At 41.2% G+C, this 13,118-nt stretch overlaps 2 protein-coding genes across 2 annotated transcripts; both read right to left on the bottom strand.

The window, feature by feature from the left end:
- Window positions 1-447: 447 nt before the first annotated feature.
- On the bottom strand, window positions 448-2,329 carry LOC145911933 (uncharacterized). Its single transcript, XM_082999365.1, has 2 exons — window positions 2,165-2,329; window positions 448-1,947 (listed from the first exon to the last, which is right to left on the bottom strand). Exons 1-2 carry the CDS (start codon window positions 2,327-2,329, stop codon window positions 448-450), a joined length of 1,665 nt encoding a protein of 554 aa, XP_082855491.1.
- Window positions 2,330-6,783: 4,454 nt separating this feature from the next.
- LOC145911932 (uncharacterized) lies at window positions 6,784-10,475 on the bottom strand. The gene is made up of 4 exons (XM_082999364.1): window positions 10,472-10,475; window positions 10,126-10,130; window positions 8,664-9,914; window positions 6,784-8,445 (listed from the first exon to the last, which is right to left on the bottom strand). The coding sequence occupies exons 1-4, from the start codon at window positions 10,473-10,475 to the stop codon at window positions 6,784-6,786; spliced, it is 2,922 nt and encodes a 973-aa protein (XP_082855490.1).
- Between the last annotated feature and the right edge of the window lie 2,643 nt (window positions 10,476-13,118).

The raw sequence follows: 13,118 nt of genomic DNA, 5'->3' as shown, positions 1-13,118 counted from the left end.
CGACATACCTTACTTGTAGAATTCAAGCCCTTTCTTAATTCCACCTTGCAGTTCTCTAACTGGTAGTATAAGGTCGGCCAAGTTTTAATATGCACATTTATTCCAGCAGTTTTGAAATCATTTCTTAAGTCGTGATCTTAAAAGATTTTCTGGCCACACCTATTCAAAAAGAATTTTAAGACACATACAGGTTCATTACACCATGGCTGCAGCCTCAACATCACACCAGCCTCAAAATTACACCGGCCAAAACGTGGGGATCGTATGATTGTACGTGCTTATTGCGTCACAAGGCGTCGACAACAACAAAATCACTAAGTGGCGGGAAAATTATTTGTACTGGGGAGCTTATTGTCCGTAGCATACCGGCCCCAAATAACGAACGTGGAAACGAAGTTATTTCACACAACAATGGACAATAATGAAACACATGTATATACACAATTATCAAGCGGCCTCGAGTAGGCACAGCTTGCGAACATCTCGCGTGTAAACAGCTCTTGCAGTGCGTACGCGAACACGTCTGACAGCTCCTTCACCGTCAGGGTACACCTCTTCAATAAGGCCCTTTGGCCAAGCGCCCCGGGGGTTCATCTCGTCCACGACCAAAACCAGGTCGCCTACTCCAAAGTTTGCGGAGTGTCGGACCCATTTGTGGCGCAGTTGCAACGTTGGAAGGTAGTCCCGTAACCATCTCTTCCAAAACATGTCGGCCAACCACTGGACTGTACGCCATGATTTCCGGTAGCCGTCGGTCGTCGCAAATTCGTCTGGGGGCAGCGAACAGTCCATCTTACCAAGTAACAACATGTTGGGAGTGAGAGCACGCAGGTCCCGAACATCGTCCCCAACGGCGGCGATTGGTCGGTTATTCAGTATTCGTTCAACTTCTGCAAGAAAGGTACACAAAGACTCGTCGGACAACGAAGTATTGCCCGCAATCGCTTGAAGAACGCGGCGTATGGAACGAATGACACGCTCCCATACTCCACACTGGTGACTTGCAAGCGGAGGATTGAAATGCCAATTGGTTCTTTGCTGGCTCAGATGATTGTGTATGTGATTCTGATTCCATTTGGCAATACCATTACCAAGCTCACGGTCCGCCCCTACAAAGAACACGTCAGAAGGCGAACCTCTTCGACTGGAAAACCTTCGGAAAGTGTTAATGAACGAGGAAGTGTCAAGCGAGTGAGCGACCTCTATATGTACAGCCCTCGTGCACGTACAAGTGAAAACACAACCATAACGTTTTACTTGGCTCCTTCCCACCTTTACCAGAAAAGGCCCCATGTAGTCAACCCCCACGTTAGTAAATGGCGGATTTCCTGGGGTAATCCGTTTTTTTGGTAAGGCACCCATGATTTGCGACCCTGTCTTGGCGTGCCGCAGCTTGCAGCTCGTACACTGACGCACGACGCGCCGTACAGCTGAATGTCCCTTAACTACCCAATACTTCTCGCGCACTGACGCGAGCACATGTAGAGTTCCGCTATGTCCTTCGGAGCGGTGATAGTAATCTATGATTAAATCCGTTACATGGTGGCGATGGGGTAGAATTACCTGATGTTTCTGTTGGAAATCCAAGTCTGATTTACGTAACCTTCCTCCAACATGAATTATTCCGTTGACGACAAAAGGGTAGAGCTTGCACAGCGACGACGTGTAGCTCGTTGCACAATGGTGTTTAATTCCTTCTTCAAAACTTTTACAGTTCACCAGATTCGCTAGATCAGCAGGAAAAGCTTCTCGTTGCACCAATTGCAGGATATTTTTTGTGGCCAGATCCAACTCTTGAACTGTTAGACCAACCGAACAAAATTTCGGGGTTTCAGTGAAAACTGCAGCTTCCCTTCGTCCGTATTTCCACAGCAGGCAATTCCAGAAGCGGGTTAACCAAGCAACTGATTTTGCAAGGTAACCCACAAGGAGAAACGTTGCAACAGGCTTTGTAAAGGCATTTGGTTAACGGTTACATTCACAGCACAAACAGTGTGTGCTTTTAATTCGAGATCTGCATCCGGCACGGGAAGGACATGCGGTTGATTCGGCCAAAATTTCCGACCTTTCCACAGGAATTCTGGGCCCCTAAACCACGTTCTGGCATTTTCAAATTCGCTGGGCATCAACCCGCGCGAAGCAATGTCGGCGGGATTATCCTTACTTCCCACATGTCGCCACTGCGACGGTTTCGAGTGCTCGTGAATAACACACTGATCTCTATAAACACTGGATTGCGCATCTCACTGTGACGTATCAATGGTTTTTGAGGCAAATTGAAAGACACGGCCGCCATCTTGGAAGGTCCAACTTGCTGTGCGGTAGGCATTGTAAAAATAAGTTTTTGGGGTGATAAAAAAAAATTCATTGAACTAAACGGTTATTATCCATTTTTTAGTAATGAGGAGTAAGCAGGAAAGAGCAAGACAAATGAGTGGTAAAATTGGTGCACAATGCTGTGCGTTCGGATGCAACAAAAGAAAATTAAAAAAAGGAGAGAGGAGCAATAGCGACGGAAGCGATGATGAAGAAACAGTCAAGAAAAGGCAGTTTCCAAGAACGTTTCACAAGTACTAAAAACTGTGCCATATTTACTTAAACTGTTGCAAGCCTAAGCCAAATTTATTTTTTTTATTCTAAACAGATTTTCGTCAAACGAAAAACGAAGAAGAGTATGGACCCAGAAAATGCACCGTGAAGACTGGGTGCCAACCAAGTTTTCTCTTTTATGTTCTGACCACTTTTTGGAAGACCACATCGATCGTACGGGCCAGATTATCAGATTAAAAGAAAATGCCGTCCCAACACGATTCAAATGCTTTCCAAAACATCTAAAAAAAGTAATAATACAGTATAGAACTCGGTTAATTCAAATAAATGAAATAAAGAGTTTTTTTGGAAAAGAACTTTGGAAAAAAGCCAAGGTACAAAGCGAACAATAAAACAATGTATCCCAGTGTACTGATTCTTGAATGTCCCTACTGTGGCCACCTTGATGCCAGGTCTCACAAGAGGGGACGCTCCACAACAGGCCCCATATAAATCTGGGAATCGTCAATATAAAATAATAACTTACTCCAGAATAGTTGAATTGAAAACAGAATCCTATTGTATTTTGGTGTGTGGGTTGGCATTAATTGTTTTAGGCCTATGTATTTGCCACTTAAAACGTCTATAAGAACTTACGTCTTGCATTCCAGTGGACTTAACACAAGCGCGTAACGTTAATGAAGCGACTGGGAATAAAATTTACCTCCAGCTAATCGAAAAGAATGTCCGCACTGGTGTTATATACATTGTCGTCATCTTTACGAAATCAAAATACGTGACTAACTAATATGATAAAGCTTGCAAGAAAGTTTTAAACCAAATCCTTTTATTTACACGAACCTTTTATTGCAATTATTTACAATTGTATTGTAGAAAGCTAAGGAAAGACGAGCTTTATTGAAAAAAAACTTCAGCACGGTAATTAAAAAGCAAGTGGAAGATGAACGGACGGAGTTAACAAAACGTTCACCAAAGAAATTACAAATTAATAACTTTGGAGATCATACTTATTGTATCCACGATTCACCAGGAAAGATTAAAAAAGAAAGCGTCGCAAAATTGAAGAAATTATCAAAACGCGTAAAACAGGTGAAGCAAAGAGAAAAGCGACTGAAAGGGCAAGTAACAACTCTAAAAGCATTAATAACATCACTAAAAGAAAAAAACATGATATCTTCTCATTGCGAAGAGATGCTGAAAAGCAGTTTTTCGGGCGTTCCTTTTGAAATTTTAAGAAGAGCTAAATTGACAGATAAAAAGTCCGGAAAAGGTTTACAATATTCACCTGCGATAAAATCATTTGCCCTCACCCTACAATTCTACTCCGCAAAAGCATATGAATTTGTCCGAAAAACTTTTAAATTAGCTTTACCACATCAGTCACAAATAAGGAGGTGGTATGCCAAAGTTCCTGCTGAACCAGGGTTCACAGAAGTGGCGTTTGTTGCCATTGAGCAAAAGGTGAAGAGATCTTTAGAAAGTGATAGGAAAATAGTATGTTCTCTTATGTTGGATGAGATGGCAATTAAAAAACATGTGACATGGGATGGAAAAAAGTTTCGAGGTTTTGTGGATTTAGGTAATGGCATAGATGATGACGATTCACTGCCATACGCAAAAGAAGCTTTGGTGTTAATGGTTGTCTGCATTAATGACGCATGGAAACTCCCGTGTGCATATTTTTTTATCGACGGGTTAGATGCTATTGAGAGGGCAAACATAGTGAAGGTTTGCATTCAAAGAATTGCGCAGACAGGGGCAAAGATAGTGTCTTTAACTTGTGATGGCCCATCATGTCACCTGGCAATGCTCAATGAATTAGGGGCTTGCCTAGATCCAACATCAATTACCCCATGCTTTACTAATCCATGCAACGAAAACGAAAAAATATATGTTTTTCTCGATGTCTGTCACATGCTAAAGCTTGTCAGAAATACTTTGTCAGATTGGGGAATTTTGGTGGATGTTAATGGAAAAAAAGTGAGCTGGAACTACATTGTAGAATTAGAAAAGTTGCAAAGCGAACAGGGTTTAAGGTTGGGAAATCGACTTAAGGCTGCACATATTAAGTGGAAACAACAAAAAATGAAAGTGAATCTTGCTGCACAGTGTCTTAGTTCTAGTGTAGCAGATGCCTTGGAATATTGTTGCAGTAATTTGCATCTTCCACAATTTAAAGGCTGTGAAGCAACAGTGCAATTTCTAAGGATATTTGACCACCTATTTGATGTCCTAAACTCCCGCAATCCTTTAGCAAAAGGATATAAGTCTGCTCTGCGAGTGGGCAACAAATATTCTACATTTCATGAGTGACACATGTCTCGTTCAACAAGAAGAAGTCACAATTTCAGAAGCGGCTACTATCAGAAAGTACGATTTGAAAGAGAGGCAGCCAGCTGCGATTGATCATGACTATAGCGACACCCCAAACATATCAAACTTGTCAGAATTCAAAAAGGCTGCAATATCTTACATTGCTGGCTATGTTTCAAAGATGGTGAATAAAATTATAAAATGTCTAATCTGCAGCAAATCACTTGGATCTACAAAAGTACCAACTAAAAGCAATTTCCTAGCAATGAAGGATAGAGGAGGACTGTTCAAACCCACTCCTAGTGTTATTAAAGTGTGCCAAGAAACAGAACAGCATTTCCAAAGGTTGCTGATTTCAACCAATGGGAAACTACCACAATGTTCAAACATAAACCTTACCATAGCCAATGCTGTGTTGGGTAGTTTAGGTTGTACTGCAGTTTTTCAAGAATTGGACAATCATGTTTTTGACTGCTCAGTTTTTGATAACCACAAATTCATTTTGATAAAAACTGTATCAAAATGCTACAGCAAAATTAGGCTGCACCATCTTGCAAATACCATGTCATCCGAAGTAGCATCTGTTAAAATTAGAAAGAAATTAAGTAAACTTATTCTTTTTAGCCATCAATGATATATTAATATTGGTTGTTATTGTAACGTATCTGTGTTAACCCATTAACATTTCCGTATGTATATCTGTAAATTGTCACTAATTTGTTGTTTATTGTTGTTGTTATAAATTAAATATATATTTGTGAGTACAAATTAATATATTTGAACTCACTGAAGAGAACCAAAAACAGTAGTTTAGTCAGAGGTGTAAGATGCAAGTTGTGAAACACATTATCTTTTCAGAAGAAAAACAACTATTCTTGTTGCTATTCTTTTGCAATAGAACTAATCTACAGCCAAGTAAAATTCAAAAATAAGGCGATTACTTACAAATCATAAATTGTCTTTTGGCACAGTGCCAGTAGAGGTATTAATTAGGTTTTAAAAAGAATTCCTTACAGTTGTTGTGGTTCTGTCAGGGCTAACAAACTTTACCTTGTTTGTTGTAACTTCTGTCCTCTACACTTGGCAGTATTCGGGTTGTTCAATAGGAATTGGATCAATCCCAAATGGTCTCCAAAGTTTATTTTCCTGTATACTGATGTAATTTTAACTACTATTAGCTACTCCCTTACATACAAACAATAACTTGTTCTAGCCGGTACCGGCATTGCACCGCAGTGCAGCCCACAGCTTTGCGGATATAAATTCACGTTTGCAAACAATTTTATATGCAACGAGTACTTGACGCATGAACAACGCAGTGTTGTTAATTTTTCACCCTATTATTTTCATGTTAAACAACCACAATGTCATTTACCCCTTCAAATTGACCGCACACCAATGCCAGCAAACCAGAAAGTTGGACCTTCCAAGATGGCGGCTGCGCCAATCAAATTGCCTCAATTTTGAGCGGAGTTGCGCTATCTAGTGTTTATAGAGATCAGTGGAATAACAGCGAGTCGATTCGCAACAAAGGTCTGAAAGCAGCGTGAAGAATTGTGAATGTAGTGCAACACCGTGGTGGAATCAGACCAAAACCACACATTGTCTACGTCATAGTCCAATTCAAATCACCATTGTCCCCAATCTGACAGCAGTTACTGCGGCCACTAATTCCAGCCGAGGTATCGTGACTGGCTTCAGAGGGGTCACTCGTGATTTTCCTACCACCAATGAGCAGTGTATATTCCCGCTTGAGTCCTCAAAACGTAGATAACAAACGGCGCCATACCCGGCCTCGCAGGCATCACCAAAGCAGTGAAGCGGGTCATAGACCTGACTGATCATTGACAACATACCACGGCGTGTATATGGTTTTTCCTTTATATTCACACGAATTCCAAAACAGTCGTTGGCCATGTCCTACTGAACACCCAGCGCTCTTTCCATCGGCAAGTACGATAAATCCAAGTTCAACACCGCTCTTGAGCGGTCGTCCTTGTCTACAGATTCAAGCACAACAGATGAGTTGCTGAGAAATTTCGTTAGATGAAATCCTCCCTCGCGCAAAATGGCACTTACATCTTTGATAAGCTCAGTGGCCAGGTCAACTGTTGGCACTGACTTAAGACAGTCGTCTACATAAAAGTTCTTTAAAACAGTCTCAACAACAGGTGCCGAAAACAAGTCCTTCTTATCCAACGCTGCTTTTCTTAGCGCAAAGCTTGCAGAACTCGGCGAAGAGGTGGCACCAAACAAATGCACAAGCATTTGGTAGTCCACAGGGGGACGTTTTAAATCGCTATCGGGACACCATTGAAATCGTAGCGAATCACAGTCCTTTGGAACAACCTTCACCTGATGAAACATGCCCTTGATGTCGGCCGCAAAGGCAACAACCTCCTGGCGAAAACGTAGCAGCACACCCACAAGACTATTGGTAAGGTCTGGCCCTTGCAACAGCTTGTCGTTCAAAGAGGATCCCTTGTGGGAAGCAGCACAGTCAAAAACAATTCGAAATTTGCCACCCGTTGCATGGTGTGGTATGTACCATGTTTGCTCTGTACATGGCAAACAGTCCGTGGGTATTCTCCGCGCAAACCCTTGTTTTAAGTAATCCTCCATTTTTTCTTTGTACTTCTCAAAAAACTGGGTATCTTTCTCAAAACGCCGCTTCAGATGTAGCAAGCGTCGCTCTGCCAAAATTCTATTGTATGGCAGCTTCGGTTCGGACGACTTCCAAGGTAACCCAATCTGGTAATGTCCATCCACTTTGATGACACTATCCTCCATAATTGAAATAGCGCGTTTGTCATCAAGTGAAAGTCCCTGGCCCTGATGGGCTTTTTCCTGAAACTCATTACTGTATAGTTGATCCAACTGGCGATGTAGTTTTGTGTCTGAATGCATGAAGTTGACACAGGCTTTTTGGCTGCGATGTTCTTTTCTTGGGCCAAACAAGCACCAACCTAACCCAGTGCGTATAGCAACGGGGTCGCCTCGTGTGCCACGCACAACATCGCGTTGTTCGTGCGCCTCATACACATCGGCTGCAACAAGCAAGCCAATGTCTGGACAGTCAATTACAGGAAATTCAAGGTCGCGGATGTGCTGATACCGCTTAACATCTTTTACTGTAGGGATGCTACCCTGTAAGTTCGGCAACTTGGGCACGACCATGACATTTTCCATAAAAAATCGTTCGTTCTCCTTTAAGCCCTGTACTGTTAGCGAAACTTTACTACTGCGCAATGTCTGCGATCCATTCACGGTGGTTATCGTTAAGTTGTCCACCACACCACGCAATCCCAGCCTTTTTGCTAAGACCTCAGAGCAAAGTGAAGTATCCGATCCGTCATCTAGAAATGCATGGGTAAGGCAAGGCTCTGAATTCGTACCAAATACAGTCACTGGCACCACTTTCAGACGCACAGAGCTGGCTCGTAGCGTGGCAGCAGACGTTCCTGACACGCCGGCCCCATGACCTTCCACCAGTGAAATCGTGCGTTGACCCGATGGACCAGTAGGATGTGTCCAATGTAGCAGTGTGTGGTGCCTTTTTCCACAATCCTCTACTCGACACACCTGATTCAATGTGCACTCGGACGCGAAATGGTCGGGACGAAAGCAATTGTAACACAGCTTGTTACGACGTACCAATGCGTGGCGTTCTTTAAGCGACCGTTTCTTAAAGGCCTCGCATTTCCACAAGAAATGAAAGGCTTCGCAATCGGGGCAGGTTTGAGTGGGTCGGAGGGAGTCGTGATTCACAAAGGTCTCCGCTGAGACACCGTTTTGGTTACCGTTGAGTAAGTATCTGCAACCAGCTCCGGCGGCTTTCCTTTCATGCTCGCTTGACCCTTTGACTTATGTTCGTCGACGGAAACAAACCTCATCATAGGCGAAAGACTATCCTCTGCCAACAGCTCAAGAAGATCCAACAAGGTTTGAAAAGTCACATGCCGATTTCGCAAACGGAGTTCGGATGACTTTGTGATAAATCGTCTGATCGCGTTTTGTGGCAAACGTTGTACAACGGCCTTAATGTTTTGTGGCAAATCAAGTGTGTACTGACAGTTCCACTGACTGAACAGCTCATAACTCTCAGAAGCCTGTGCTCGAAAAGAACGCAAACCTCTGAAGTCGTTGTCTTTAAGTGGCGGCCGACAGGTCAATCTATCCATATGTGCTCTAGCAACAAGGTCTAATCTCCCATGTCTCCTGTGGAGTATATCCAATGCCTCCCTGTATCCTAATTCGGGAGGCATGCTTTTGCATTCCAAAATGTTAGTCAGGGCGTCTTCAACGCAAAATTCACAGAGGTATCCCAACTTCTCGGCGTCAGATAGATGAGCCTTGTTTATCTGTCTATCAAAATCGTTCATGAACTTGTGATAATTAAGAGGATCCCCGTCATATTTCTCTGACGTTAGTTTGGGTAAGTTAAAACCTTGCTTCACGGTTTCAGCAAATACGTACAAATCTGAGGTAGTCGCCTGTGGACGTATTTTATGAGGTCCCAACGCTCGGTTGAGAGGACTCGTCTCAAATGTGCCGGCCCCAGTGGCATCTGCGCTGGTGGCAACCGCTGGACCAAACCCTTCTGTCTTCGCTGGGAGGACACTGGAAGGCTCGACTGGAGCCTGTAACTTGCATGTCGCAAGTGGCTTGTCTGTCGAGTTCACATTCATCATTTTACTACTGTCCACAAATGACGGCCTATCAGATGGTGTCAAATCATGTTCATGTACTCTGGAGTTTGGTTGACCCAAAAAGTCGATTTCCTTCGTGGATGTTTTGCCCAGTTTGTGTGGTTCAGGAGTTTTGGCGTGTTCAAACAGTTGTATGGGCTTCGGCTTCGTAACTGGGGTGAGGTCCCATCCTTGCGTAGATTCGCATGAGTCGAATTCACTTACTGTGTCCGCAGCAAATTCAGCCAATTCCACATCGTCCTGGGCTTTAGAGAGGTCGAGCTCAAGATCCAACCTTCTTGATTTTAAAGCACAACGTCGCTTAAGTTGGCTCTTGTGATGTAGGCGGGACTTCTCCTGTGTCTTCAGAATAGATCTTCAATTTGTGATGGTAACTGGGATATCACCAGGGCAAATAAAATCTTTTAAGATAATGTAGAATTCAAGCCCATTCTTAATTCCACCTTGCAGTTCTCTAACTGGTAGTATAAGGTCGGCCAAGTTTTAATATGCACATTTATTCCAGCAGTTTTGAAATCATTTCTTAAGTCGTGATCTTAAAAGATTTTCTTGCCACACCTATTCAAAAAGAATTTTTAAGACAAATACAGGTTCATTACACCATGGCTGCAGCCTCAACATTACACCAGCCTCAAAATTACACCGGCCAAAACGTGGGGATCGTATGATTGTACGTGCTTATTGCGTCACAAGGCGTCGACAACAACAAAATCACTAAGTGGCGGGAAAATTATTTGTACTGGGGAGCTTTAATTGTCCGTAACATTACTATTGTTCGAAATGCTTGTTCCGGTCTTTGTCTTTGTTGGAGAACAGCGAGAAATGTCTGAAAAACTTGTTTGACATGGTTAAAAATCTTTGGTTCGTACAAATGTTAATTTTTAGAAACAAAAAATTACCCATATTTGCAGTTAGTTCTATAATTTGCGCAGATTATTGATCAGAAGGTTTAAATGCCCGTTCATGTATGGCAGAATCACACAAGTCCTGACGAAGACGTCAAAACGTCTACACAAAATATTAACACTGCCGTATATCTGACTCCTGATAAAAAGGCTACTCTCTAACCCAAAGTCAATCTGTCAGTTTAATACATAAATAACAATCGCACGAGTATTACAACAAAACGGTACAAACCACGCGTACTAAAGTTTATGTCTGTTTGAAACCCCAAGTTGAATTATAGACTGTTAGAAAAACCAGACTCGAATGCATAAAGGTATGACTTAATCACTGACTTAATAACTCTGAATGACTCTTAATGACTCTATGTGCATTATTACTCTCTGTTTTTTACCCAAAGATGTGTGGCCTTTTATAATAAATGCATACAGGGTCGTTTGGTTTCGGATTAATCCATGACTCATTTGAAAAGACAGCTGTGTTGCTGGAAGTGTCACGGAATATGATTAACCGGATATTTAGTTTTCTTCCGTGCAACGATTGAATAACTTGCCCGCCGTATGGGTTGAAATGGGTTCGTGGCACAACATAACATACACAACATAACATACGAGAAATGTGACGTCAGATACATATCCAACACATAAAAATAATCAAACCCTATTAAAGTATTACATCAAGATGTTAGATATATGCAAAAATAGATTAGCAGCACATTTGTAAATGTCTGAAGACCCAGAATAACTTCAAAATATAGTCTACTTATGGCAGACTACGTTATTTTGCCTTGAAATGTCCTTCTACAACAAACAAAGCGGTTTTAGCCATATCAGTAGCCTACTCACAAATTACGTCATGATTACGTCACAGTTAGATTACGTTAGCACAGGCATGTTGAAGCACACTTAACAACAAAAACAAATGTAAAGTGGCAAACTTACGCTTTTTAATTCCTTTTGTACACGACTTCAAAAAATTCTTCGGAAAAACGATGTGTTATTTCAAAAAAGGAAATGATTTATTTAATATTTTTTTTACCTATTCGAATCATTATTATACTAATTTTAACATACTGAAAATTCGTTTTAAAACTCTACCCACGTTTTAAGTAATTCGAAATTGTTTGCGCGTTTCCTATCTCTTCGCATGCAAAAAGTAGCATTTGATTTCCTGGAAATCATGCGTGACGGAGTTTCTCCAAGAGAATAAAAGAAACAAAGAAAAGAGGAGTCGTTGCACTACCATAGGAGTATACTATGATCTTATGATTTCATGAACGTATTTTTTATTTTGCGTAAAGTGCTACTCATGCGTGACGAAAAGAGTTTCCGTTCCATGTTTTAGTTAGTATACCACCATAAATTTACCATATTTTCCAAGTTACAACAAGCATTTACTTAAAAAATTGGTTTCTTTTGAATAGAATCAAATTACAAGGATCAGCAAGCAGTTTAAACCTCGAATCACATTAAACAAATTTTTTTGCAGCTGCATAAAAATCGCGAATTAAAAAAAACGCCAGGTTTTGCGATTCAGCATAATTGGCGGCATGCGAAAAACTTCTCTAATTCAAACAGTTCTGCTCGGCGTTGTGGTAATAGGTGCCAATATTGACCAATATCAAGAGAACGGAAATTTTATGCTCCACAACATGCAATTAACAAATTTGAAATTAAGATGGCGGATGACGTCCAAATCGACCATTGAACATGATCCCCATGGGATAGTGGCAAAAAACAAACACAATGACGCAAAAAAAAAATTACATTGTTTTTCTGTTGTTTTGTTTTGACCACCGATGTTCAAAATTAAGTAGTTCTTGTCGATTGAAATACGAGTAATTGTTGGTCGCCTATTAGCGTATTGCATCTGTACATTACATATCGACAACAACGAAGTGCACAGTTTAAAAAACATTCAAAAATAGTATAAATTTTCAGTATTGTTTTACAATATCACAACATGACTATAGTAAGAATTAAAACCGTTTCCTAGACAAAAGACGCACGATCCAGTTTCGCCAGCTTAAATTCCTTCAATTGTTTGTCGGTCATGATAATAGCCATGGGGTTCAGTTTAATTTGAAAGCTTATTAATTTCCTCTCCATTGCAGCTTTTTTTCGTAGATTAATAGCCTCCAGGGTAACCTATCCGCTAATAAGAAGTCCCCTAAACCTTGTGCTTTGGGTGGTTTTGTGTTATCATTCTGTAACCAAGTATACAAGGTCTTTTAATTGTGTACCCACAGTGTTGTAAGATATTTTTTGAGACGTATGTTGGCTATTTTTGTTTGCGAAGGAACTGCGTCCCACTCCTCATGTAGACTTGCTACAAGCTTCAAAAACTTTTTTTTTTTTTTGTATTTGGCTCAAAACCAAACTTTGTAACGAATATACCAAAAGGACAACAAGAGCAATTTCTCCCGCTTCGGTAAAATTTTCTAAAAAAATGGTTTGCGCATTTTTATAATTTTGTCAAGCCATGGGGGGGCTGAGCGCATGGTGGTTCGGGTTTTGGCTGAGAATTGATATCGCAATACTTCTGACACAATGTAAGGTTCTCAAAGAAATGAGTGTTTTCAATATTTTGCTATGGACCAACCGACGAATTTAATAGTACCTGAAATCTGTTTTGGTGCATTAA

The sequence above is a fragment of the Ascidia mentula genome, chromosome 8 (assembly GCF_947561715.1).
Source record: "Ascidia mentula chromosome 8, kaAscMent1.1, whole genome shotgun sequence".
NCBI lineage: Eukaryota > Metazoa > Chordata > Ascidiacea > Phlebobranchia > Ascidiidae > Ascidia > Ascidia mentula.
Note: the sequence above shows the minus strand (reverse complement) of the source record. Positions and strands in the feature narration are given on the sequence as shown.

Excerpts from the sequence above, each read along its gene's own strand:
- LOC145911933 (XM_082999365.1), bottom strand. The coding sequence starts at position 2,329 with ATGCCTACCGCACAGCAAGTTGGACCTTCCAAGATGGCGGCCGTGTCT. Across the intron at positions 1,948-2,164 it reads GCAGTGGCGACATGTGGGAA|CCTGTTGCAACGTTTCTCCT; the intron begins GTAAGGATAATC and ends GCCTTTACAAAG.
- LOC145911932 (XM_082999364.1), bottom strand. Across the intron at positions 8,446-8,663 it reads TTGCAGATACTTACTCAACG|GTGTGTCGAGTAGAGGATTG; the intron begins GTAACCAAAACG and ends ACATTGAATCAG.